Source organism: Neoarius graeffei, chromosome 11, assembly GCF_027579695.1.
Source record: "Neoarius graeffei isolate fNeoGra1 chromosome 11, fNeoGra1.pri, whole genome shotgun sequence".
NCBI classification, from domain to species: Eukaryota; Metazoa; Chordata; class Actinopteri; order Siluriformes; family Ariidae; genus Neoarius; species Neoarius graeffei.
The window spans coordinates 56891771-56917896 of NC_083579.1; the positions used below are offsets into that span (position 1 = coordinate 56891771).

Below are 26126 nucleotides of genomic sequence, written 5' to 3' on the forward strand. Positions count from 1 at the left end.
CTGACTTTTGCACTTGTCATTCTGGATAAGAGCGTCTGCTAAATGCCGTGTAATGTAATGTAACACCGAGCCGCATGTAGCTCACGGTCCTCTTCATTAGGAGCACGGTTTCTTCACTCCGTGTGTTAGATTAACCTCAATCAAAACGCAATCGGTGGCGATGCTTATTATTTGAGAATTTTTTGACGGTTTCTGGTTGAGTCGTACGTATGTCTGAGTAAGTAGAAACTGAATTGGAAAGCCTGCCCTTGGAAGGCAAATCTCGAAAAGCATCTGTGCTCTTGGATGAAGGAAACATGGAAATAGGTGTTACGCAGATCCACTGGCGTGAACCACAACTGTGTTTGCACAACAAGAATAACATCTGCCAGCTTTAACACACAGAAGAGGAGGCTCGTAAAGCCAGTTCTCTTAAATGTAGAATTGAGTGGAATCCTCCATCTTTCTTCTGAACAAGAACGTGCATTGAGTAGAACTCTTAAGTCATGTCGTGTGGGATCTACGGTTTCAATCACGCGTCTGTTCAAGAGGGAACAAATAAATGTAGTGCATGTCACATTCGTACACCACCATGATTGTTTCTCCATATTATACTGGCTGTAGCTGTTCTTATAGTGGCCAGTTTAATCAGCATGCAGGATTGGCCTCTTTAATATTAGCGGAGATGGAGAAAGTAGAGGCAGGCCAGTCATACATTGCTCTTTCTTTGCTTTATGCCTTGCCTCTTATATTTGCACATATAAGCATAATAGACTGAGCGATTTTTCAATTGTTTTTTTTTTTTCCCCCCTTCTCAGCTCTTTGCTGTCGTCATGTATTCTAGATTAGTATGATTATGGTTCAAAATGACATTTGTGCTGAATTATTGAGGCCATATGGTGGTGTGGACTATACACGTGTGTGTGTGTGTGTGTGTGTATAATATATATATATATAATATAGTGTGTATTTTTATATATATATATATATATATATATATATATATATATATATATATATATATATATATATAAGGGCTGTAACGATATGCGTATCGAAATCGCGATACGCAGAGCCACGATCCGTATCGCGATACAAGAAGGCAGAATCGCGGTACACCCTTTCAAACTTCTCCTCAGCCCAAAAACAGAGGCGCTTCCAAACTTCAATTTATGAATACTTTACTTTTTTATTTAAATTACATTTTAAACTTACTTAAATTACTTTTAATTTTTTATATCTATTAGTAAGTCGTTTTTTCGCCGACCTGCGACAATCTTCTGCGAGTCACGCAACGTCCACACTCGCCACTGGCAGAGCATTCATTTCTTTTAAGCGGTCGCCATTCTGGTTGCGACGCGGGGAGCGAATCTGTAAACAAGCAGCTCATTGGCTGGCTAGGTGTGCCACAAGCCAATCATAATCACTTGACCGGAAAGGCATGCACTGTTGCCAGATTGGGCGGGTTTAGGTGCTTTTTGACTGGTTTTGAACATATTTTGGGGTGGAAAACATTAGCAATATCTGGCAACACTGAAGGCATGTTTGCTTGGGCAGAAGCCTTCTGCGGCAGTTACATTTTGACACGCGAGCAATGTTTCACCATAAAAATTCCGTAATTTCCATCTGTTTTCCGCGATCACAGAAAATCATTGGCCCTATGAGAGTGAGACAGTGAGAGAGCCACCCTCCCAAAAAAATCTTAACGGATTTACACGATTTGGAAAAATGACTTTTTCAGAACCAAAAAAACCAGAGCTTCCGGCTCAACAGTATTATTTTGAGAAATAAAACAATCTTTGGATATACATTTGTTCATTTTTGCATACATATTACTCATTCTCTGCAGTGGTCTGAATTATTTGTTATTAAATAGTTAATGTAAGTAAGTAAATGTTAATAAGTCAAATTTACTACTTTAAAAAAAACATTTTTAAAAAATCGTGGGCGTATCGAATCGTGGGTCAAAAATCGCGAAACGAATCGAATCGTGAGTTGGGTGTATCGTTACAGCCCTAATATATATATCCCCTCGGGTTTTATGATCTTCTAGCTTTGTACTGTTAAACGTTTAAGCAGTTAACGTCCACACCCATGTTGGATTGTGTCCTGCTCGTGACTCCAGATCTCGATGCTCTGTTCAGGTTCAGAATAGCAGGCTATACAACATTGTCCATTGTGTACTGGACATGCTGAGACAACTTCTCTGGGATTCATTTGAATCCTTTGCTATACAAAGGGATCATGCACAGCAAACACCAAATACTGTAGTTTCAGTTTGTGATTTCTACCACTGTAAATAATGTTTAAAAAAAAAAAAACACCCACAAACATTAGACTTCCTGTCTGTGGTTCAATGAACCAACTTTGACAACCACTATTCTGTAGAATTTGTTGACGCCGCTTATCTAACTGCAGTACATTTTACTGACCAGTGTCATCGTCGTCATCTTTTGGCTGCTCCCGATTAGGGGTCGCCACAGCGGATCTTTCGTCTCCACTGCTCCCTGTCTTCCACATCCTTCTCTACCACACCTGCCACTTTCATGTCCTCTCTCACCACATCCATGCATCTCCTCTTTGGCCTTCCTCGTTTTCGTTTGCCTGGCAGCTCCATCCTCAACATTCTCCTTCCAACATGCTCTGCATCTCTTCTCAGGATGTGCCCGTACCATCTCAGTCTCACCTCTCTTAGCTTAATTCCCAAGCTCTCCACATGTGCTGACCAGTGTATTGTTCTAATATTGCTGTGCGATGATATAGCGATAACATTCACTCATTTCTGTAGCTTTGAGTTTATTATGCATTATCATTATAACAAATTTGTCCATTAAAGTTTGAACATGTTTTACTCCTGCGTTTCTGAGCTTTGTATCAGAATCACTTATCAGATCACCACACTGAGGAGATTATATAGTGGGATTGATCTTTGTAGAGAGTTTACTGTACATAAAGCTTCACCTTTAGAGCCTTCCTTAATGGTCCACTGGACCCAGAAAGATTGTGTCCAGTTGTTGGATAACCGTGTACACTAACCCATTAAATACTCTATTTTATTCAATTTGCTAAAACCAGTTTGTTCAGTTTTATTGGTCATATGTATGTTAACACAGGGTCAACTTTACAATAAAATGCGTTGGATGAGATGAGAACCAGAAACAAGTCTGTCAGCATTGGAGCCCTACAGGAGTTTAACAGTATAGCAATATAAAAATTCCAAGTCCTAAATATAAAATGGAAGTAAAAATAGAAGTAATTAAGAGATGTGCGTGCGTTTATCTCAGGGGTTAGTGTGAGGAGGGAGGTGTAGCGTAAGCGCCAGTATTGCACATAGGAGAAAGTGACGCGTGCGAGTACCAATAATTGCAGATTGTTGAAGACAAATTAAGTATTGACCGGGTAGAGTTTTGTGATATCTTGGTGAAAAGTGCAGGCGATTGAGTGTAGTGTGGAATATACAGCACTCGATCGCCTTCGATTTTTATCCCCCGCTGGCCAAAAGGCCCGAAGGGGGATTATGTCATGGCAAAGTCCGTCCCAGAAAGGGTTCTCACCTTCTGAAATCAACTCCTCTCACAATTTTTGGATGAATTTGACGAAATTTTGTAAAAGGCTTTGTTATAGGACAGTAATATGCATATTGCAATTTCGTTTGCAATATATAGGGGGCTGCAAAAGTAGGTATACAGTAACGAAAAACAAACCGTTTGCACAAAAGGTTATTTTATTGATTATACAAACATATCAATAATAAACCTGTTAATCCCTCAAACGTTCAAACTGTTTGCCCCCGGCATTCACACACTCCACTAGTCGAGTGTGGACACCCACGCATACTCTGGCACAAAGGTCTTGATCAGCATCAATTTCCTGGTGCGCCCCCTGTATGAACTGAATCATGGCATCAACAGAACGTGGCTTTACACATCCCCGGAAAAAGAAGTCCGTAGGCATGAGATCCGGCGGACGTGGTGGCCAGTCAACGGCTCCCCGATGTCCAATCCATCTGCTGGGAAATTCTTTGTCAAGTAGCACAGGCACATTGGGTGCAAAGTGCGGTGGCGCCCCATCCTGCTGAAAGTAGACGTTCTGCTGCTGTTCACGTATAATCCTTACTGTATACCTACTTTTGCAGCCCCCTGTATTATAGCGGGGGATATTGTGCTCTCAGAGCATTCTTGTTACCATTTGCCAAGATGTCACGTTCAAATCCTGAACAGAGGATAACTTTGCTTTGATGTTATATACTTAAAGTGCATATCACGGGTAAATTCAGGAGCAAGATCAATGTAATTCTCCTATTTTATATTAAACTTTGGTCAAATATCTGTCACATTCTGCATTTTGTGCCTTTTTTTTTTTTTTTTACCTTGCGCAATACCAGAAGAATTCAGTTGAAATCAAGGCATTTGAGGCGAATTGGTCCGCCTCGGAAAAAATTTGGCATTTGGATTTCCCGGCAAACATTGATTTTCTTGACGTCACATGCAGGACGCCTCCTTCTGAATCCTACGTCAGCGCTGGTTTGTTTATGAGAAAACGACTTGGTGGTTTTCTGCAAATTTCTTCAACGTTATCACGTAATTATTAAAATGGTTAACAGATGTATGGTAGGAGGGTGTAGCAACACCAATCTTGATGGGATTAGTACTCATCGTTTTCCAAAAGACCGGACAATGAGAGAGAAATGGGAGCGCTTGGTCTACACAGGCTGTGCACTGAAACCGTGCAAAGCTCGCGCAGCCTGCTGGTGCTTCCGCAGGTAACGTCACGAATCTGGCTCCAGACTCCCTTGGGATTTTTCCAGATGTGTTTTGTTTTATTTTTTTCTGCTGTAGACAGATGACCTTGTGCAAAATTACCCTTCTGGATGAGTGTGTAAAGGGACATACTTTCATATAAAAAAAAAACGAAATTGGTCCAGGATATGCACTTTAAAACTAATGAAATCAAAAATAACCCTGATGATTACAATCGATCCTTTTGAAACACGTAGCACTACATGACTCTCTATAGTATACGTCTGTGGATAAGTAATGACTTGCACTATCCGCTCTCCCCCACAAGTTGACCCGTTCCCTTTCAAGTCTCGAGGTTTCTTCCTCATGCCATCTCGGGGAGTTTTTCCTTGCCAGCACCACCTCAGTCTTGCTCATTAGAGACCAGTTTAAATCTATATCTAGATTTCTGTAAAACTGCATTGTAACAATTGCTGTAACATTTTGTTAACAGTGCGACATAAATAAATTGAATTGAAATGGATTTAATGTTTTGCGGCGTGTGACCATTTGCCTAATCGTATGCTTCTTTGTATTTTTTTCAGATATTACTGAAAGACAAGAACTGAAGACTTTTTTTGAGACCAACTGCTCGCAGATTTATTTTATCTTCTATGAAAATTTTGTTACACTGGAAAGTAACTTGAAACAAAAAGGTAAGTTTTGCGTTAACGTCCTCTGGATGTCTTGTGCTATCAACTGCTCTCTGCTGCATGCTGCGTTTAGATGTGAAGTATTTTAGTACGCTCTTCAGCATGTTACAGACCTATAAATCTGATGTTTCTAGGAGCTGTGATTCGAAGAAAATCTAGAACAGCGCTATGGAACTGATCAAAGAGGAAATTAATAAACATTTAATTAACAAAAGAGGTGTCATGTTGGCTGTAGTATACCGTATGTTTGTGTGCCGGTAGGACATTGAACTCGAAAGATAACAATGGCTTATCAATACTCGAAAAACTTCATGTCCGATTGTCCAAGACAACTAAAGTCCGTGCAAGGACGAGTAAAACTTTTAAAGGAACAGTCCACCGTACTTCCATAATGAAATATGCTCTTATCTGAATTGAGACGAGCTGCTCCGTACCTCTCCGAGCTTTGCGCGACCTCCCAGTCAGTCAAACGCAGTCAGACGCGCTGTCGCTCCTGTTAGCAATGTAGCTAGGCTCAGTATGGCCAATGGTATTTTTTGGGGCTGTAGTTAGATGCGACCAAACTCTTCCGCATTTTTCCTGTTTACATAGGTTTATATGACCAGTGATATGAAACGAGTTCAGTTACACAAATTGAAACGTGGCGATTTTCTATGCGATGGAAAGTCCGCACTATAATGACAGGCGTACTAACACCTTCTGCGCGCTTCGACAGCGCATTGATACGGAGCTCCGATATCAATGCGCTGCCGAAGCGCGCAGAAGGTGTTAGTACGCCTGTCATTATAGTGCGGACTTTCCATAGCATAGAAAATCGCCACGTTTCAATTTGTGTAACTGAACTCGTTTCATATCACTGGTCATATAAACCTATGTAAACAGGAAAAACGCGGAAGAGTTTGGTCGCATCTAACTACAGCCCCAAAAAATACCATTGGCCATACTGAGCCTAGCTACATTGCTAACAGGAGCGACAGCGCGTCTGACTGACTGGGAGGTCGCGCAAAGCTCGGAGAAGTACGGAGCAGCTCGTCTCAATTCAGATAAGAGCATATTTCATTATGGAAGTACGGTGGACTGTTCCTTTAATGGTAATCGTCCGCTCGGATGACAAAAGTTAGTGCTGGCAACCTAAGCAACACAGGCGCTAAGAGAGCAGGGAACCAGTCTAAAGTAGCTCGTCTCGTTTCACGGGAAATGCATTGAAATTTTTATTCATCAACACGACAATATATACAAATATACAAAAATATTTTGAGGAAATCATTCCAATTTCCTTGTTTTTGGTTATAATTCATTGAAGTATGTGTGAGGTTTGAGTGTACTGGAAAAGCTCGGCTCAGAGGGGTCCACGTAATGACGTAATTGCACCAATTGGCTAAGGGCGACGAGGGTCAAATACATCGTGTGCCAACAGCACGGTTGAAGCGGGCAGGTGTCAAACTGGGAACTTGTATATCATGATTGGAGTTAATAATAAACTATGGTTTCATATATTTCGTAATGATGTATATAATTTTTATTTTCTAAATATGTATCAACATACCGCAATTGTGGTACGGGAGCCTGTGATTGGTGGACAGCCGACAAAGGGCATCTCCTGTTGGTTGTAAATCGTGGCATAAAAATTGCAAACACGTATGGGACCTGCTGATTGGCTGTTTGCATCCTGAAGCCAAGCGGAGATGTCTGGTGCTGTTGTCCGAAGAGAACTGCAGCTAAAAAAAAAAAAATAAAGCTCTACTACCGGATTACTTGGATAATCTTAGTTAGAAAGAAGCGAATGATAGATATACACAGAAATGAGTTTATTAGCGGTTCCGATCCGTGCAAAATTCCTTGAAATGACTGGAGTGACAGTGCAGATTTGTGGCCTAGCGTTAGCTACATGTTGGAATATGCCTTCTTTTTCCCAAAAACTCCCAACACAGAACAGTTTTAAAAAAACTACAGAAGCAAGAAAACCTTCTTCGTGTAAAGATTTTTTTTTTCTCCAACATCAGCTTTTGGGAACAGAATGTTGTGAAAGCCAAAGCACTTACTCTCAAAGGGCTTTGACTTGAACTGTGGGCTAGATCTTATTCCCGCTCGTCCGGGTCTCATCAATCCCAAGGACATGCAGTTACACAGCTATTTACACTCTATCATTTATACAGTGATGCTTATTATTGTTAAAACAATATCTGAAATGTTATTTGTAAAATAATATTTATTTTTTTCGCGGTCCGGTTTCCATCAAATCCTGCGCTCTGATTGGCTGGCAAGCGGGTCCATATCCTACTATATGGACCCTGGTTACGGACCTCTGGCATCTCGCTCGTTCACAACAAACATAGTAGCAATTTTTGTCAACATTTATTTTCGCATTAATTTTACAGCATGGATAGCGATAACGACAGTGTTCCCAGCGAAAGCAAGTCTTACTACCCTGAGGAAGAAGAAATAAAAAAGATTTCAGGAGAAAGCTAAAAACCTGTAACTTGCTAACGCCAAGCAAAAACATGGCTGAATCCTGAATGACTCAATTTTGTATAAATAGGGGACTACATAGGTGGCAAAACGTAGTTTTTTTTTTTTTTTTCCCCCTCCCATGGAAGTGCACTTGTATACCGAGGAGGAAGCAATTTGCATTACAGCCGTGAATGAGGATTCAAAATGGTGGCTCGGCTCGGGTTTCCCTTTCAGGCGCTCTCGTTTTCTGTTAGAATTTGGTAAAGGGAAAAAAAATGTATTGTTTACCAGCTTAAGGTCGGTCCGAATGCTGAAATACCGTGACCTCGGTCAGTACTTTCAAGACCTCGGTCACGGTATTTCACGATACGGACCTCCCAGCTGGTAAATAACATGTATATCTTGCTCTAGACTTTCAAACAATATTGTAAGATATATTTTTTTAATTTTATCTAATAGTGGATGGTACAATAATTAAAAACTAACAATCAGCACATTCCAGTTGTAGCTGTAGTTGTATAGTAAATATAATTATTCTTGTAATAATTTCAAGAAAGTTACTGTTCAGTTCCCTTTTCATTTATTCTTGATTCAAAGGCACAATTGAGTCACACAGTTAATAAGTGTGTAACGGACAGTAACAATTTTATCCAAAATAGTTTTTCCTGCCTTAGTTGATTTATTTCCATTTCACATGCGTACAGCTGTTGTAAAGATCAGTGTGTTTGTGTAGAACACTCTTGAACTGTGGGTTCATTTCTACACTCTGGTTCCACAGTGATATTTTGCACAGCACTATGTTCTTTTTGATAACAGAAACAAAGCTCCAGCATTATTATACTCTTTCAAAAAACTACAGCTTAATATACCCTAAATTATTAATTCTTCTACTACTAGAACTTTTTTCTGAATGTGTCTGCATATATTGGTGTTATGGTTTTGTGGATTTATGATATACACATACATACACATATTATTTTTATATATATATAATATATGCATGCACTCTGTCCTCTCCAGATTAAAATAAAGCTCTGGGCAAGTGGAATTGTTTTTCGGGCAAGTACGTTTTGGGTGCTGCTTGCCCTTTGGGCAAGTAAGGCTGGGAGATTTTTTTTTTTTTTTCCTCCGTGAAAGCGTCTAAAATCTAAAATCCATGTATTGTTTAATGCATGAGATGTCCTGCATAGTGTGCGCCACTGTTTGCATCAGTCTGCTGATCGCTCTAAATGACAGGCAGGCATTAAATATTACCACTGTGAGCTTTTGAATTATTAAAACTCATACTCTCTCCCTTTTTGCACAAGCTCAGTTATGACATAACTGTCAGGAAATATGTTCAGCCTTGCTCTGGGAGTTCCCTTATTTAAAGTTAATAGTCTAATACTCCACACAGAGAGGCCCCCATTGGCCGTGAGGTTAGAACCGGGAACCTTCTTGCTGTGAGGTGACCGTGATGACCACTATACTACCGTGCTGCATAGAAGATGTATATTTTGTCAAAGTAGTGATACTTTAAATTCCTTCCAGTCCATTCCATTTTCATATGGTTATTCTGTTATAATGCTTTGGAACTAGGGATGGGTATCACGAGAATTTTTTGTATCGTGATACATGATCAGCGTATCATGGTACGTATCATGGTATTTTAGTGTAGGAATGGCATTTCTTTAAGCAAAACAATTACGTAAGGAAACAAATGTAATCATTATTAAACAAATGTGATTTATTAACTATTTAACTAGTTACATGTACTCGTAGTTTGCTAAATAGCCTGTGTGTAAAATAAATTACAATGTAGTCAATCTACACAAATTTCATCTCATCTCATTATCTCTAGCCGCTTTATCCTGTTCTACAGGGTCGCAGGCGAGCTGGAGCATATCCCAGCTGACTACGGGCGAAAGGCGGGGTACACCCTGGACAAGTCGCCAGGTCATCACAGGGCTGACACATAGACACAGACAACCATTCACACTCACATTCACACCTACGGTCAATTTAGAGTCACCAGTTAACCTAACCTGCATGTCTTTGGACTGTGGGGGAAACCGGAGCACCCGGAGGAAACCCACGCAGACACGGGGAGAACATGCAAACTCCACACAGAAAGGCCCTCGCCAGCCACGGGGCTCGAACCCGGACCTTCTTGCTGTGAGGTGACAGCGCTAACCACTACACCACCGTGCCGCCCTCTACACACATTTGAAAAATAAATAATGTTAGACAAACACTGTAATGTTTGAGCACAGAGGAAAAAAAAATCACAACACATCTGGCAGCTTTTTGTAAAGAATGGAAAAACACGAGTAAAAGGCCGTCACTTCCAGCCAGATGTAAGATTGTCTAACATCAATAATGTCCTACCCTAGATAAAGTCAACTTCACACTGGGTTTCAGCATACTTAAATGACTGATTTTATTATGATTTATATATTCTACCACATAATGAAATGCAACGTTGTGCTGTTTAAAGCACCCAACTTGTTTTAAGTTTTATTCCAGTTACCTATTGACGGTCAAATTAATTCAAAATGATAAATCAGAATCAGATAAAATACTGTAAGTAATTAATGCATACGTGTGTTATTGTGATTAACGGATTGTGCTTGCAGTAAAACAAATTCCTTACCAATTCAGCATGTTGTAAGCTGCTTTTAACTTCATAAACTTGGGAATGACGACCTCTGAGAGAGTTTTTCTAGATGGCACTTGATACCGGGGCTCACATTCAGCCAGCATTTCCCTGAACTCTTTGGATTCCACCGTGCTGTGGAATGCATGTCTTTCACAATGAATCTTGCTATTTTAGAAGTGATTCGTTGCGCTTTTTCAGATGTACTCTGGTATTTCTTGGTACTAGAAAATGCATTATTTATAGTTTGTTGTTTTGGCGCAGAATGTGAAATATGTGGAGTGCTCGTCTGTTGCACGGTCTTTTATAATTCCATGGGGGTTTTGCTATTAACAGTGCTGCACGCCGAAACACTCGGATGATGGCATCTCAAATGTGGTGTTCGATTAGTTGTTCCCCCACTACACTTAACTATAGCTTTACAAATTTTGCACCCAGCAACGTTTTCTTCGCTCCTGCTTTCCCCCTTCTGAATAATTAAGCCAAAGTGCTACCAAACAGCAGCTTTTTTTTCCCCTTAGGATTTTTCACAATGTTGAACTTGTAGTCATTGGCGCCGACGGAGGCCGCCATTTTGAAAGCGTGACCAAGCAACTATTTTTCGCATTCGAGCAAGGGATTCTGGAACCTTCTATTTATTTATTGTCTCAAAAACAATAAATACGCTAGCGAATTATTATATTATTCGAGATTTATACATTGACATGAAGAAAAAACGAAAGCAGTTGATCAAATGTTTTCAACGTTTCCATGATTAGACGAACTATTCCCGAGTGAACCCGACTGAACCGATGCGTCAAAATCGTACTGCTATGCGTATCTTTTTCAAGCTGCACTGCGATATATCGGTATACCGATAATGCCACGCACCACTATTTGGAACTGACCTCAGCCTTCTCCTGGGCGGCAATGAAGGAAAGAAAATATCAGGTAAATTGCATTCAACATTGTGTGCTTTTTATTAGTGAAGGTTTTCTTATAAAGGGTCAATATTCAGCGAGGTGAGCATGCACGAAGAGAGCTAACAGAGCAGCGGTCACGTGCTTTCAAAAACATAGGCTTGTAATGTAAACAAAAGTGGCAAACTGGATTCTAAGAAGGATGAGCTAGCTCCGATCAGCAAGTGCTCTACCACGTTCTCGACCATGGTAGAGCACTTGCTGACCATTACAGAGCACGGACACACGTGACGCCGTCCAGAAATATTCACTAAACCTCTCCGTACAGAGAACCTCAACATGCCATTCTTTGTTCAATAACACAAGTTTGTTCATTTAGTATTGGGTTTATAATTAATTTGTACAGGTTTACACCACCACCTCACCAATGATGGTAGAGCAGTCAGTGTGTGTTAAAAACAATACATATGTTATTTACCAGCTGGGAGGTCCGTATCGTGAAATACCGTGACCAAGGTCTTGAAAGTACTGAGCGAGGCCCTTTGGGCCGAGGTCAGTATTTAAGGCCGAGGTCACGGTATTTCACCATACAGACCGACCTTAAGCTGGTAAATAATATATTTATTTTTTTCTTTACCAAATTCTAACAGAAAACGAGAGCGCCTGAAAGGGAAAATTGAGGCGAGCCGCCATTTTGAATCCTCATTCACGGCTGTAATGCAAATCGCTTCCTCCTCGGTATGCAAGTGCACTTCCATGGCAGGAAAAAAACTACATTTTGCTGCCTATGTAGTCCCCTATTTATACAAATAGGAGTCATTCAGGATTCAGCCATGTTTTTGTTCAGTGTTAGCAAGTTACAGGTTTTTAGCTTTCTCCTGAAATGTTTTCTTTTATTTCTTCTTCCTCAGGGTAGTAAGACTCGCTTTCGCTGGGAATACTGTCGTTATCGCTATCCATGCTGTAAAATTAATGCTATTCTCCTGAGAAATGCGAAAATAAATCTCATCTCATTATCTCTAGCCGCTTTATCCTGTTCTACAGGGTTGCAGGCAAGCTGGAGCCTATCCCAGCTGACTACGGGCGAAAGGCGGGGTACACCCTGGACAAGTCGCCAGGTCATCACAGGGCTGACACATAGACACAGACAACCATTCACACTCACATTCACACCTACGGTCAATTTAGAGTCACCAGTTAACCTAACCTGCATGTCTTTGGACTGTGGGGGAAACCGGAGCACCCGGAGGAAACCCACGCGGACACGGGGAGAACATGCAAACTCCGCACAGAAAGGCCCTCGCCGGCCACGGGGCTTGAACCCGGACCTTCTTGCTGTGAGGCGACAGCGCTAACCACTACACCACCGTGCCGCCCCAGCGAAAATAAATGTTGACAAAAATTGCTACTATGTTTGTTGTTGTGAACGAGCGAGTTGCCAGAGGTCCGTAACTGGGGACCGTACCGTAGTAGGATACGGACCTGCTCACCAGCCAATCAGAGCACAGGATTTGATGGAAACCGGACCGCAAAAAAAAAAAAAAAAATTTCTGTCCAACAAAAATCAAACAACTTTGTTCATATTTTTCACTCATCAAAAGTGAAGTGTTTTGTTTTGAGAGCTGAACTTGCATTTCTCTTTTAGGGAACAAATCTCATCGGGAGGAGCTGGACTCCATCCTCTTTATTTTTGAAGTAAGTAATATTTTTTAAGCATTTGTTCTTGCTGCTTTCTAACATGCTAGTGTTTTATTGAAGAACATTATTGGTGAAGTAGTATTAGCCATGCTGAACCTTAGCCTTTGTCATGCTCTTGTTGTTTAATAGTACATTTTGTACTCATTTCCTTGAAACCTTAACTAAAGAGAAGTGAAAATGGCACTTTGTCACTATAAACGGTGACTTAATACGGTGGCTTGACGAAATAATGATGTCCAGTTATTCACAGTTTCCTCATTGGGATATGATAAACAGTGTCTGACATTAATCTGGTCTTTTCATACGTCTCGCCAATGATAAGTTATGATTTGTCTAGCAAGGTTTATATTTTCTTTACATGTGCAGCCTTATATCTGCAAATATATATATATATATATATATATATGAATATGAGTGATTCCACGCTTATGGGTACTGAAATGGGGACATGAACTTATTCACCTAAAACCATTTCTTTTTTTTACCATCAGGTCACAAAACATGTAATCTTTAATGAATGATATGTTAAAAGATAACTTTAATTTTCTGAGATGTAATAAAAACATATTTATATGCCAAAGTCAAGCCTATGAGTTCCAAAATGATGTCTGTTACATTACTTCTGTTACGATTGTCCATCTCGCGTCTGTTACAAATTAATTACAATCTAGCTATATACCATGTTAATCTTATTGAAAGAATGTGTATGTTTATTCTACTACACGTTTATTAATTATATTTGCTAAAACATCACCTTCCTATGTTTCAAAAAGTAATTCTACATTGTTAAAATTGAGAATATATATGTCCACAACACTTCTGTTACGTTCTGACTTTGGCATATAAATATGTTTTTATTACATCTCAGAAAATTAAAGTTATCTTTTAACATATCATTCATTAAAGATTACATGTTTTGTGACCTGATGGTAAAAAAAATAAATGGTTTTAGATGAATTTTTAAAAATAAGTTCATGTCCCCATTTCAGTACCCATAAGCGTGGAATCACTCTATATTTTTTTTTTTTTTGGGGGGGGGGACATTTGTCCAAGTTATCTTTATCTAGATAAATAAGCAGTTTCTGCTTTGGGCATCAAAAGGACTTGATTCTAAAAACTGAAAGCACATTATGGTATTTAGTTCTATCTGTTAGCGATGTTGGTAAAAACATGATTTGCTGTTTGTCCAGTCGGACATTGTGAAGGTGTTTCAGTTCAGGCAACAGGTGTCTCTTGCTCTCTTGCGCCTCCTGGAGGCACGGTCATCTCCTGTTTTTCTCACTTGGCTGAAATGGCAGCTCTAGTTTCCAGTACAAACAGTCGGATAGGCTGGCAGGCTCAGGCCTCTCTAGTTACATTTGCAGAGAGAGCTGAAAAATAAAGGAGACTGTTTGCATTGTGTCAACAGAGGTCGACTGAAAAGGTCATTCAGGAGAGGCGGTCGGGTTTCATTGACTGTATAGAAGCCAATTCAAGGTGCGCATGAAAAGCAACAGTGTGGAATTTATCTTTTTTTTTTTTTTTTTAATTTAAGGCCCAAGCTTTGTGTTTATTTAAGAATTTATAATGAATCAAATTGTCACACCGATATTTATCGATTTGTAATGAAGGGTAGCTTTGTATGAATTTATACCAAGCTGATGTGTTTATAAGGCAGCTTCTTAGCTGTTAAGTAATTAAACCTGCAGTAGGTCATACAACTTTGTCATACAAAACTGACAAACTTTGTCAAACTCTGTTTGGTTAGCAACCCAGTAGCATGGCTGCTTTAAGCGACTTCTTCTAATTAGTTGATCCTTGGTATGACGCACCAACTCGTGAGTGTTTTTCTGACGTCGCCATTCTTCAACACGACACAGAATGCTTGCAAAACTGTGAAACAAGTCGATTAATTTTTGTTTTATCTGTAACTGCTTATCCCGTGGGGGGCAAGCTGGAGCCCATCCCAGGTGACCATAGGCGAGAGGCAGGGTACACCCTGAACAAGTAGCCAGCTCATCGCAGGGCTGACACACACATGGAGACACAAACAACCATTCACACTCGCGGTCAATTTAGAGCCACCAATTAACCTAACCTGCATGTCTTTGGACTGTGGGACGAAAACCCATGCAGACACGGCGAGAACAGGCAAACTCCACACAGAAAGGCCCTCGTTGGCCGCTGGGTTCAAACCCAGAACCTTCTTGCTGTGAGGCGAGTGGTGTAGCTAACCACTACACCACTGTGCCGCCCTGTCGCTTAATTTAAAAATGTATAAATAAAAATGTAAAACCATCTTAGCGGATACATTCAGTATTTAAACATAAAATCTGAAGACATTAGAAGAGATGACATACTCCCCCCCCCCCCCCCCCCAATTAAAAAATAAAATAAAATCAGTATCCATGCTCCCCCCCCCCCCCCCCCCCCCATTCATTTTAGAAATGAGTGTTTGTTGGTAAGAACACGTTATTAAAAATTAATTTGAAGAAGTACTTTGGCCTAAGTGGTCTCTGTTGTTCTTTATCTTTGAGGTTATGTTTCCTTGTAGAGAGACATTTTTCTCAGCAGGGAAATTAGTTTGGTTGGTTCAGTAACTTGCAAAATAGTCTTAACCGACATGAAAACAGATTGTGATGTGTGATATGACTCGTCAACCACTGAAAAAATGGTGATATGATATATTTTTCCCGGCTCGCCCACCCCTAGTTCTGGGGTATAATCAGTAAAAATGAATGCAGCCGAAGATTAGCGTGGCCATTTATCCTGCATGCCAAAGAGATCTGCTTACGCAGAGACAGATGATTGTTGCGAGATGACCGTGCCCTGCTTTTTCATCTTCAGTTGTGTCTGTTCGCTGTTCTTTCAGTCGAATGTAATGTTATATCAGCACGGTAGTATCAGCCCTTATCTAACGATGGGCTACGATTTGTAGAACCACAGAGAAAGAACTGATGAAAATAATATAAATGTATTGGATTATCATGGCCTTGAACTTTTCTTTCTTTCTTTCTTTCTTTCTTTCTTTCTTTATTTATTTATTTATTTATTTATTTTTCTTCCTTTTTCTTTCTTTTCCTCTCTTTTTCTTTCTTTTCCTCTATTTTTTTCTCTATTTTCTTTTTCTCTTTTTCTTTCTTTATTTTCTTTCTCTTTTTTCTTTTTCTCTTTTCTCTTCTTTTTCTCTTTTTCTTTTTTCTTTTTCTTTCTTTTCTCTCTTTTTTCTTTTTCTTTTTCTTTCTTTTCCTCTCTTTTTCTTTCTTTTCCTCTATTTTTTTCTCTATTTTATTTTTCTCTTTATTTTCTTTATTTTCTTTCTCTTTTTTCTTTTTTCTTTTTCTCTTTTCTTTTTCTCTTCTTTCTTTTTTCTTTTTCTCTTTTTCTCTTTCTTTCTTTTTCTCTTTCTTTCTTTTTTTCTTTTTTTCTTTTCTCTTTTTTCTTTTTCTTTTTCTTTCTTCTTTTCCTTTTCTTTTCCTTCTTTCTTTTTTCTTTTCCTTTTCTTTTCCTTCTTTCTTTTTTCTTTTCCTTTTCTTTTCCTTCTCTCTTTTTTCTTTTCCTTTTCTTTTCCTTCTCTTTCTTTTTTCTTTTCCTTTTCTTTTCTCTTTTTTCTTTTTTTCTTTTCTCTTTTTTCTTTTTTTCTTTTCTCTTTTTTTTCTTTTTCTTTTTCTTTCTTTTTCTTTCTTCTTTTCCTTTTCTTTTCCTTCTTTCTTTTTTCTTTTCCTTTTCTTTTCCTTCTTTTTTCTTTTCCTTTTCTTTTCCTTCTTTTTTCTTTTCCTTTTCTTTTCCTTCTTTCTTTTTTCTTTTCCTTTTCTTTTCCTTCTTTCTTTTTTCTTTTCCTTTTCTTTTCCTTCTCTCTTTTTTTCTTTTCCTTTTCTTTTCCTTCTCTTTTTTCTTTTTTTCTTTTCTCTTTTTTTTCTTTTTCTTTTCCTTTTCTTTTCCTTTTTTCTTTTCCTTTTCTTTTCCTTCTCTCTTTTTTCTTTTCCTTTTCTTTTCCTTCTTTCTTTTTTCTTTTCCTTTTCTTTTCCTTCTCTTTCTTTTTTCTTTTCCTTTTCTTTTCCTTCTCTTTCTTTTTTCTTTTTTTCTTTTCTTTCTTCCTTTCTTTTTTCTTTTTCTTCTTTTTCTCTCTTTCTCTCTTTCTCTCTTTCTCTCTTTCTTTCTTTCTTTCTTTCTTTCTTTCTTTCTTTCTTTCTTAAGGCTGTAAGACTTGTTTAGTTCTGTAGAAAAAAACTGCTTGTTTATCAGCATCATGTGATCAGCCAGTCAGGAGCATTTTAACAGAGCCTCGATTATAAGCTGACTGCAGGACAGGAGCCATTAGTGGATCAATGCCGTGTGAAGCGTGCGAGTTAATGTAGCATCACGCACATCCCCGCGCGCGCAGACCCGATATCCCGCCTCCTCTTTCCTCCATTCCGCCTTATACAGGAGAGGAATTTCCTGATGCAGTCTGGGTAATCTCATATCATGCTGAAACAGGGCTCTGTTAACACAGAAACTTGGTCCTTTGTCAAAAGCCATCAGCTGTACTCTTGCTGTGATTGGAGCATAGAGGATTAGCTCGCATTGCTCTGTACGGTGACGTATGTGACCCGTTTTTATAAGGCCTCATCCCTGAGGCTGCTGTCAGAGTTAAGATGAAGTCTATTGTTCTCCCCCTACCCTTTTCTTCTCTCTGATCTCTTTGTGTCTGACTCCCATTTTTGCATTTACAGACATGTCTATTTGGTTACAGTATTTTTCATTCATTGTACAGGCCATTTAATGTGCGTTTTAGTCTTTTACAGGGTATTCAATTAAAATTTATAAATGGCACCAGGTTACCTTTTCACAGTTAGCCATTAGTTATTAGTTTATGGTTATAAATGAGGCAATTCTCAAAGTCATTTTGTCTGACTAGTGCCACAGACAATGTGTTTTTTTTTTTTTTTTTAAATTTGATATAGCGAGAATAAATGCATACGTCTCTGTCCACGTCATTTAGTCTGCTAATCCAGCGTTTCTCAACCTTTTTTCAGTCACGGCACCCTTCAGAAGTATGCAAATTCTCAAGGCACCCCCATATAAAATATACGCAGTCACGCTGACCCCGGCAGTGATGATGTGACATGGGAAAGGGGGCTGTGAGACAAATTTTGATGATGCATGAGGCAGTGATGATCTGAATTAGTGTAACTATTGTTTTTTGGAATTTTAATTAATTTCATTTATTTCAGTGTTAGAATATATCATTTTTTTTGACGGCACTGCTAACGAAGCCAGGCGACACCCTGGTTGAGAAAGGCTGTGCTAATCAGAAAATCTGATCCCTCTCACCTTTCTGATCTGTTCTCTCTTGCCCTCGAGCTAGTTTCTGATCTCTTGAGCTGCCTTCAGCTAAATATTTTGCATAATAAATATGACTGGTTAAACCACAACACAGGATCTACTATAGAAGTTGAACTAGTCCATGTTTAAAAATTTAGTTTTGCTGAACAATAGCCAGCTACAACCACAAATCAGAAAAAAATGGACAGTATGTTGGAACTGAAAAATCTCATCTCGTTATCTGTAGCCGCTTTATCCTGTTCTACAGGGTTGCAGGCAAGCTGGAGCCTATCCCAGCTGACTACGGGCGAAAGGCGGGGTACACCCTGGACAAGTCACCAGGTCATCACAGGGCTGACACATAGACACAGACAGCCATTCACACTCACATTCACACCTACGGTCAATTTAGAGTCACCAGTTAGCCTAACCTGCATGTCTTTGGACTGTGGGGGAAACCGGAGCACCCGGAGGAAACCCACGCGGACACGGGGAGAATTTCAGGTGTTATTTTGTCATTCTTCCTGCAAACAGGTTTTAAATGGCATATCACGGGTAAATTCAGGAGCATGATCAATGTAATTCTCCTATTTTATATTAAACTTGGGTCAAATATCTGTAACATTCTGCATTCTCTGCAATTTTTTTACCTTGCGCAATACCAGAAAAATTCAGTTGAAATCAAGCCATTTGAGGCGAATTGGTCCGCCTCAGAAAAAACTTGGCATTTGGATTTCCCGGCAAACATTGATTTTCGTGATGTCGTGTGCGGGACGCCTCCTTCTGAATCCTACGTCAGCGCTGGTTTGTTTATGAGAAAACGACCTGGTGGTTTTCTGCAAATTTCTTCAACGTTATCACGTAATTATTAAAATGGTTAACAGATGTATCGTAGGAGGGTGTAGCAACACCAATCATGATGGGATTAGTACTCATCGTTTTCCAAAAGACCGGAGAATGAGAGAGAAATGGGAGCGCTTGGTCTACACAGGCTGTGCACTGAAACCGTGCAAAGCTCGCGCAGCCTGCTGGCGCTTCCGCAGGTAACGTCACGAATTTGGCTCCAGACTCCCTTGGGATTTTGCCAGACGCATTTTATTTAATTTTTTTCTGCTGTAGACAGATGGCCTTGTGCAAAATTACCCTTCTGGATGAGTGTGTAAAGGGACATTCTTTCATATAAAAAAAAAAAAAAACACGAAATTGGTCCAGAATATGCACTTTAAGGTGTGCAACAGTACGGGGTTATCATTCATTCAAAATTTGCCACACATTCTCTGTTGGGGACAGAGTGGACAGGCACCCTCTCCTTCCACAGCCATGCCTTTGTAATGTGTGCAGAATGTGGTTTTACTTTGTCTTGTTGAAATATCCCTGGAAAAGAGGTCGTCTTGAAGGCAGAGTATGTTGCTCTAAAATCTGTGTACTTTTCTGTATTATTGCTGCCATCACAGAAGTGTAAGGTACCTTTGCCAAGGGCACTGACGCAACCCCATACACCATAACGGATCCTGGCTTTTAGACTTGTTGCTGGAAACAGTCGGCATGGTCCTTTTCGTCTTTGGTCCAGAGCACATGGGGTCCATTTGTTCCAAAAAAGACCTGGAATGCTGATTCATCTGACCACAGTACACATTTCCACTGTGTGACAGTTCATTCCAGATCCCACGGAGTCCAGTGACGTTGACGGCACTTCTGGGGATAGTTAACAGAAGGATTGCTTTTTCCACAGTCAGGTTTTAACTGGCATTTGTGGATGTAACTCTGGATTGTAGTGCTTGATAAAGGTTTGCTAAAGTAATCCTGAGCCTGTGTGATTTATATTAGCTATAGATGAATGATTTTTGATGCAGTGCCGTCTGCGGGATCAGAGATCACGGGTGTTCAGCTTGGGCTTGCGCCCTTGCCCCTTATGCATGGAAATTTCTCCAGATCCCTTGAATTGTTTATTGATGTGCATCATGTTGGGTGAAATATATCCAAATCCCTTGCTATGCTTCTTTGGAGGAATTTAAATTTTTTTTTAAACATTTCAATAAGTTTTTCTATTGCATTTATTGATAAACTGGAGATCCTCGGCCCATCTTTGCTCCTCAAAGACTAAGGGCCTCTGCATGCTCTTGCGACAAGGCTTTCGCAGATAGCTTTTCGCAGACAGTTGTAATTTATCGTTGAGCGGGGAGTAATAGGCGTGCGCGATGTTATTCACCGCCACAACGCAAGCGGGCGCGAAGTCGCGAAATCGCTAGGAGTAGTTGGTGGGTGTGGTTAGTGGAGTGTTTATCCTCCGGTTACTTATAATGACTAGAACTGGAGTCGTATAGATGTACGTACTTCCTCACTTCCTCGATCAACCGCTCTTCATGCTGCTCCATCTTCGCTCGTGTTTTTAAAAATGGCGGTCGTGAAAACAAAACAAACCGGGAAAGTAGGGGAGCGGAAGTGCGTGTACAGCAGATGTAGAGTGGACCAATCAAAGCCTTCTTGTCTGCGAGGCTTCTGCGGTGGTCAAAATTTTTGGGAGGTACGTGCAGAGCATCTGCGAAGGTGGGAGGGCTACGCATACGCTATCTGCGATGCCGTCTGCAAGGACTGGGTTGTCAGCATAAATTGGCCTTAAGCCTTTCCTGGATGCTGATTTTGTACCAAACCATGATTACAATCACCTGTGGACATCACCTGTTTCAAATCACATCAGTATTTACTCGTTTACCTTATTACTCGCACTAAATTGCCCTGTCCCAACTTTTTGGAATGTGCTGCAGGCCTGAAATGCAGGAATGGATGTATGTTAACAAATGAAAGGAAGTTGACCAGAGTAAACATGAAATATCTTGTGTTCCTACTGTCTGCAATGAAATACAAGTCAAAGTAAATTTTAAAAATCACTGCTTTTCTTTTTATATTTGCATTTTCCATACTGTCCCAACTTTTTCTGATTTGGGGTTATCTTTTATATAGTATTTTTTATTTTTTTTTTTAAGTATGCAATTAGGTAAGCTGAAATACTTTGCTGGGTCTGTATCAGGACCCCGGTCCCCCAGTTGACGATCCCTGGTCTATTATTTCCTTATTGATCCTAATGACCGAGATGAAGTTACCGTATAGAGCTAGCACACTTCAGTGGATTTAGAAAAAATCTGTAAGACGGCAGCTTTATTTTACGCGGCAGGACTTTTGGTGTTGGAGAGTAACCTTGTTTGTGAATTGACTACAGCAAAATAAGTACAGCCATAAGTTATATTTGTTCTGTTTGGGTTTTATATAAAATATCCAAGAGTTTTCATGAATTGGCTACATGGTGAACCTGAATTGTGTTTTTGTTTAAAACTACAGCGTACACTGGTTTTTCCAAACAACAATGAACATTTACTTCTAATACCTACATGGTGTACATACTTACAAGAAGCTGTAGTAAATAATTTCGACATGGAGCTGTCTGACATTAGTCTGTTATGCCAGTAAATAATCTTTATCATGTGTAGCGTTGCACATTCTTTAGGAAATAAACATCAGAGACGGAGGAATTTCAAAACGTTTGATGTTACTATTAGTCGTGACCTCTCTAGTGAGTGTGTTTTTTATTGTTTTAATAAAGTGTGTGGCGTGGTCTGTTAATCACTTATCACTTGCAGCAGCAAGTACAACCAGTCTGTGAACGTTTGATGGCTGTGTGTGTGTGTGTGTGTGTGTGTGAGAGAGAGAGAGATAAGTGGTAGCGTGTTTAAAGAGTCTCTGCTCTTGACTGCTATTAGCTTCACTAGTTTCTTTCACATCCAGATGGGGGAATAATGGCTGCTTCCTCTCTGCTATGAGCTCTCTCTATTCGTGCCTTAGTGTTTGGACCTCACAGACCTTCAGCCGGTTTCACTGTGGCAGGTGTCACGCGCGCGCACGCACACATGCACGCGCGCACACAGACACAAAGAGCCTCTCTTAGCACTCGGGAGGCAGTAAGGCAAAACAAGACACACATTTGAATGACCTTCTTTATCTCTTAAAGTGGCAAGTAGCACTTTCCCAAAATGAATGCTTCTCTAGATCATCTTAATCTAATGCTACAATATGCTTCTCAGTGTGAAACTCTCCGTGCTGAACTTGATGTTTATACAGTATTTATACATTCATAAATAATTTTATATTGTGCTGAACTATATTTTCTGTATATTTAGTTTAGTAGTTAAAAAAAGTTTTGATTAAGGAAATAAATAACCGATCATTCAAGATGACTGTGGATAATTTTGAGCTGAAGAGCTTCTCAGTATCACTCGGGGTTTTCTTCACAATGACCGTACTTGGCTTCGCTGCTCAGCCATTTACATAGAAATACATTATTTACATTTACCAGGGGTAGAAATAAGTCAGTTTTCGTCACTGGCTAGAAGTGATAGAGTTAGAAATTGACTGGCCCGTCCCAGCTCCAGGTGGCCCTTTAGGCCCTGTCCACACGGCAACGGATTCAGGTGAATCTGATAAAATTGTTTATCGTTTCGGCTAGGGATGTTAACCGATGACCGTTTGACCGGTGGTTGACCGAATCGACGTCAACCGGTTAATTTTTTTTTGGTTGTCGGTTAAAAAAAAAAATCAATCGTTTTGAAGCTGCTGATTTTGGAGCGGAGGACTTGGAATTCTGTGTTGTAAACGCTTGGGGCGTGCCGTGCAGTGCAAGGACGACAGCTGACGAATCAGAAACACCCATTCAGTCATGTCCCGCCCTCCCACCCCAGTTAAAGACAGCTAACAAATCAGAAACACCCATTCAGTCATGTCCCGCCCCAGCTGAACACAGCTGCCACTCAGTGAAAGAAAAAAAAAAAGTGTAGACAGGCTTTTTAGCTTACAAATTACTCCTCCCCCCCCCCCCCCCCCAAAAAAAAATCGGATCTTTGCACGATTCAGCCGTGAAAAAGGCGGCATCCACTAAAAGGCGCGCCGTTTGCATCATTAAACTCATAGGTTAACCGACTTTAACCGGCTAATGAGGCTCGGTGGTCGGTCAAGATTTTTTTTTAGTTTTCGCCATCCCTAGTTTCGGCCTGGCATCCACACGGCACCGGCGTTTTGGGTGCCCCAAAATGAAATCTTTTGAGAACGGGTTCCAGAGTGGAAAAATCTGGCAACGGCGCCGTTGCGAAGTCGTCTGGATGAGTAGAACGGATTTGTTTACGATGACGTCACAACCACATGACTGTCAGTGCTTCACGCCGGGTAGAAGTGTAACGAACTCGATGCGAGTTGTCAACAAATCCTATAACTTGGTTCATGAAACACACTTACAAAATATTTTCACTGCTTTCCAAAAACAAAAATAATCCCGCCAGCAAAAATAGGGAAAAAAAAAAAGGAGCGATCTCACCTCTTCAGATATTGGTTTAAGTCCGACAATACATTCCTCAAAAAGGGCGTAGAAGAACAAAGTAATCCATCAACGTGTAGCATTCAATTTATTCCGGACCATTAAAGAATTCTGGAGGATATCAGAATGTTGGCGTACCGGCTTCCATCTACCCCCGTTCATTCCTCTTTCCACGTCTTTCGTTTTACGCTACTGATTAATAATCAAAACTTTATGTGGCTGATGCTACAGAAGAAGGGGTTTATGTGCATGCGTCTACTTCTATTGTTCTGGTGTCTCTGATGGGACTGTCTTGCAGCGCACATAGTGGTGTGGCATGTGTATTGCATCGTTTTCAGCAAGCGTTGCGTTGCCATATGTACCTGATATTTTACTGATCCGTTGCCCATGTGGACGCGATATTTAAAAAAAAAAAAATCTCGTTGTCGTGTGGATGTAGCCTTTATCTGTCTCGCATGAGATCAAGGATGGAGCAAAGAAGGGTCAGAGTGAGGACTGTAAATCTAGAAAGATTAGTGACCACTTTTGTTTTAGCTATTTTAGCACTTTTAGAAAACTGAAATTAACTGAACTTCAAGTTGTGCTAATCATAATTTTGGTATAATAAATAAAATTAAAAAAAGAGAATTTCACAATTCATCATTCTATGGTTCTATTATTAGGCAAATTTAGCAACTTTTCCAAAAGTACTCAAACTTAGACACTAGAATTAGTAGATTTACAGTACTTTTTTTTTTTTTTTAAATGAAGTGGCTGAGTAGAATATATTACAAGATATTTTTGCCACGTTTGTGTAGTGACTGCATGTAATTGTGGTGATAACTTGTCTGAAATCATTGGAAATGCTCTGTTCTATCTCTGTCTATCGGTCATGTTCATGTCTGTTATCACTCCGAACACAGCGGTGTGCCTCGTGTTGCAACTCGCGTGCTGCGCTGCGCTCAATCGTATTGTTGAGTGCTCATTCACGTGACTCTACCTTCTTTCCTGACACTACCTCCAGCACTGTACCTACCTTCTTTCCAGAAACTTCCTCTTGCACTGTCTACCTTCTTTCAAGCAAGTTAAAAAAAATTTTTAAATAAACAAGTGATCGCTAACAGCTTCATGGTGAAACACAAGGGCAGCCATTTGCAATATGCACGGCAACCAACCATGGACGAGATGACAAAAACGGGAACTGAAACACACCAAGCATGGTAATAAATACGTGCAACTTGATTTGGCCCTTTCACAATCTCATTCATAAATGTAGTTTATCTATGCAAGCAAATATCATCTATGTACACAAGAAAAATTAATATTAAGTAACCTGGGGTGATAAACTCTCCTCTTCAATAAACATCGCTGCAGTGACCCAGATGTGCAGATTTCTCCTTTATAATATGTGAAGGATCTGCCCCTTCCTCACCACCTACTCTGCTCAGCTCCTGGTCAAGTGCTGATCCTCTCCCACTTGGACTACTGCAACTCTCTCCTTGCTGGCCATCCAGAATCTGCCATCAGACCCCTGTAGCTCGCCTGGTCTACAACCTCCCTCATTCCTCCCATGTTACCCCTCTGCTTGCTGCCCTTCACTGGCTACCTGTTGCAGCTTGCATCAAATTTAAGACATTGGTGCTAGCTTACCAGGCTGTCAAGGGGTTCAGGTCCAGCATACCTCCAGAGTCTAATCTGTTCCTGCATGCCAGCCAGATCCTTACACTCCACTACTACTGGCTCCATCTTCTGCTCCTGCCCAGCACGCTCAAGACTGTGGCCTGTCCTGACTCCCCATTGGTGGAATGACCTTCCCATCGAGGTCAGAACTGCCGACTCCCTGACTACCTTCAGGCACAGACTGAAGACCCATGTCTTTAGGCTGCTTCCCTGCCCACTGTGTAACCATGTATCGGTCTTGACAAACCCAGACGGTATACTGTCTACCCTGGGGTTAGCCATTGGAGTTGTATTTTTCTATTTATTTGCACTTTGTCAGCTCATTTGTATGGCTGGTTTGTTTCCTTGGCTGTTTGCTGAGCATTGGTTCTTCAACAGAATATTACACTGTGCTATTCTGTCACCTTGTTCAGTTGGCACTAGAACTTTCTTGTCTCGAAGGTCAGCACTTCTCGGACCTGACTTTTGTACTTTGTTGTATGTTGCTCTCAATAAGAGCATCTGCTAAATGCCTGTAATGTAAGGTAATCAAGGTGCTTCATGTATATATCAAGTCAAGTTTATTTGTATAGCGCTTTTAACAATAAACATTGTTGCAAAGCAGCTTTACAGAATTTGAACAACTTTAAAATATGAGCTAATTTTATCCCTAATCTATCCCCAATGAGCAAGCCTGTGGCAGTGGTGGCAAGGAAAAACTCCCTCAGACGACATGAGGAAGAAACCTCG

At 40.2% G+C, this 26126-nt stretch overlaps 1 protein-coding gene across 5 annotated transcripts in view; it reads left to right on the top strand.

Annotated features, from left to right (window-relative positions):
- ralgapa2 (Ral GTPase activating protein catalytic subunit alpha 2) overlaps nucleotides 1–26126 on the top strand; it is a 233987-nt gene that overhangs the window by 47413 nt on the left and 160448 nt on the right. For all 5 annotated transcript variants that reach the window (XM_060934311.1, XM_060934314.1, XM_060934313.1 and 2 more), the window contains exons 2-3: nucleotides 5303–5413; nucleotides 13041–13090. In XM_060934311.1, the coding sequence (XP_060790294.1) occupies nucleotides 5303–5413; nucleotides 13041–13090 (161 nt within the window). The remainder of the gene's footprint in view (nucleotides 1–5302; nucleotides 5414–13040; nucleotides 13091–26126) is intronic.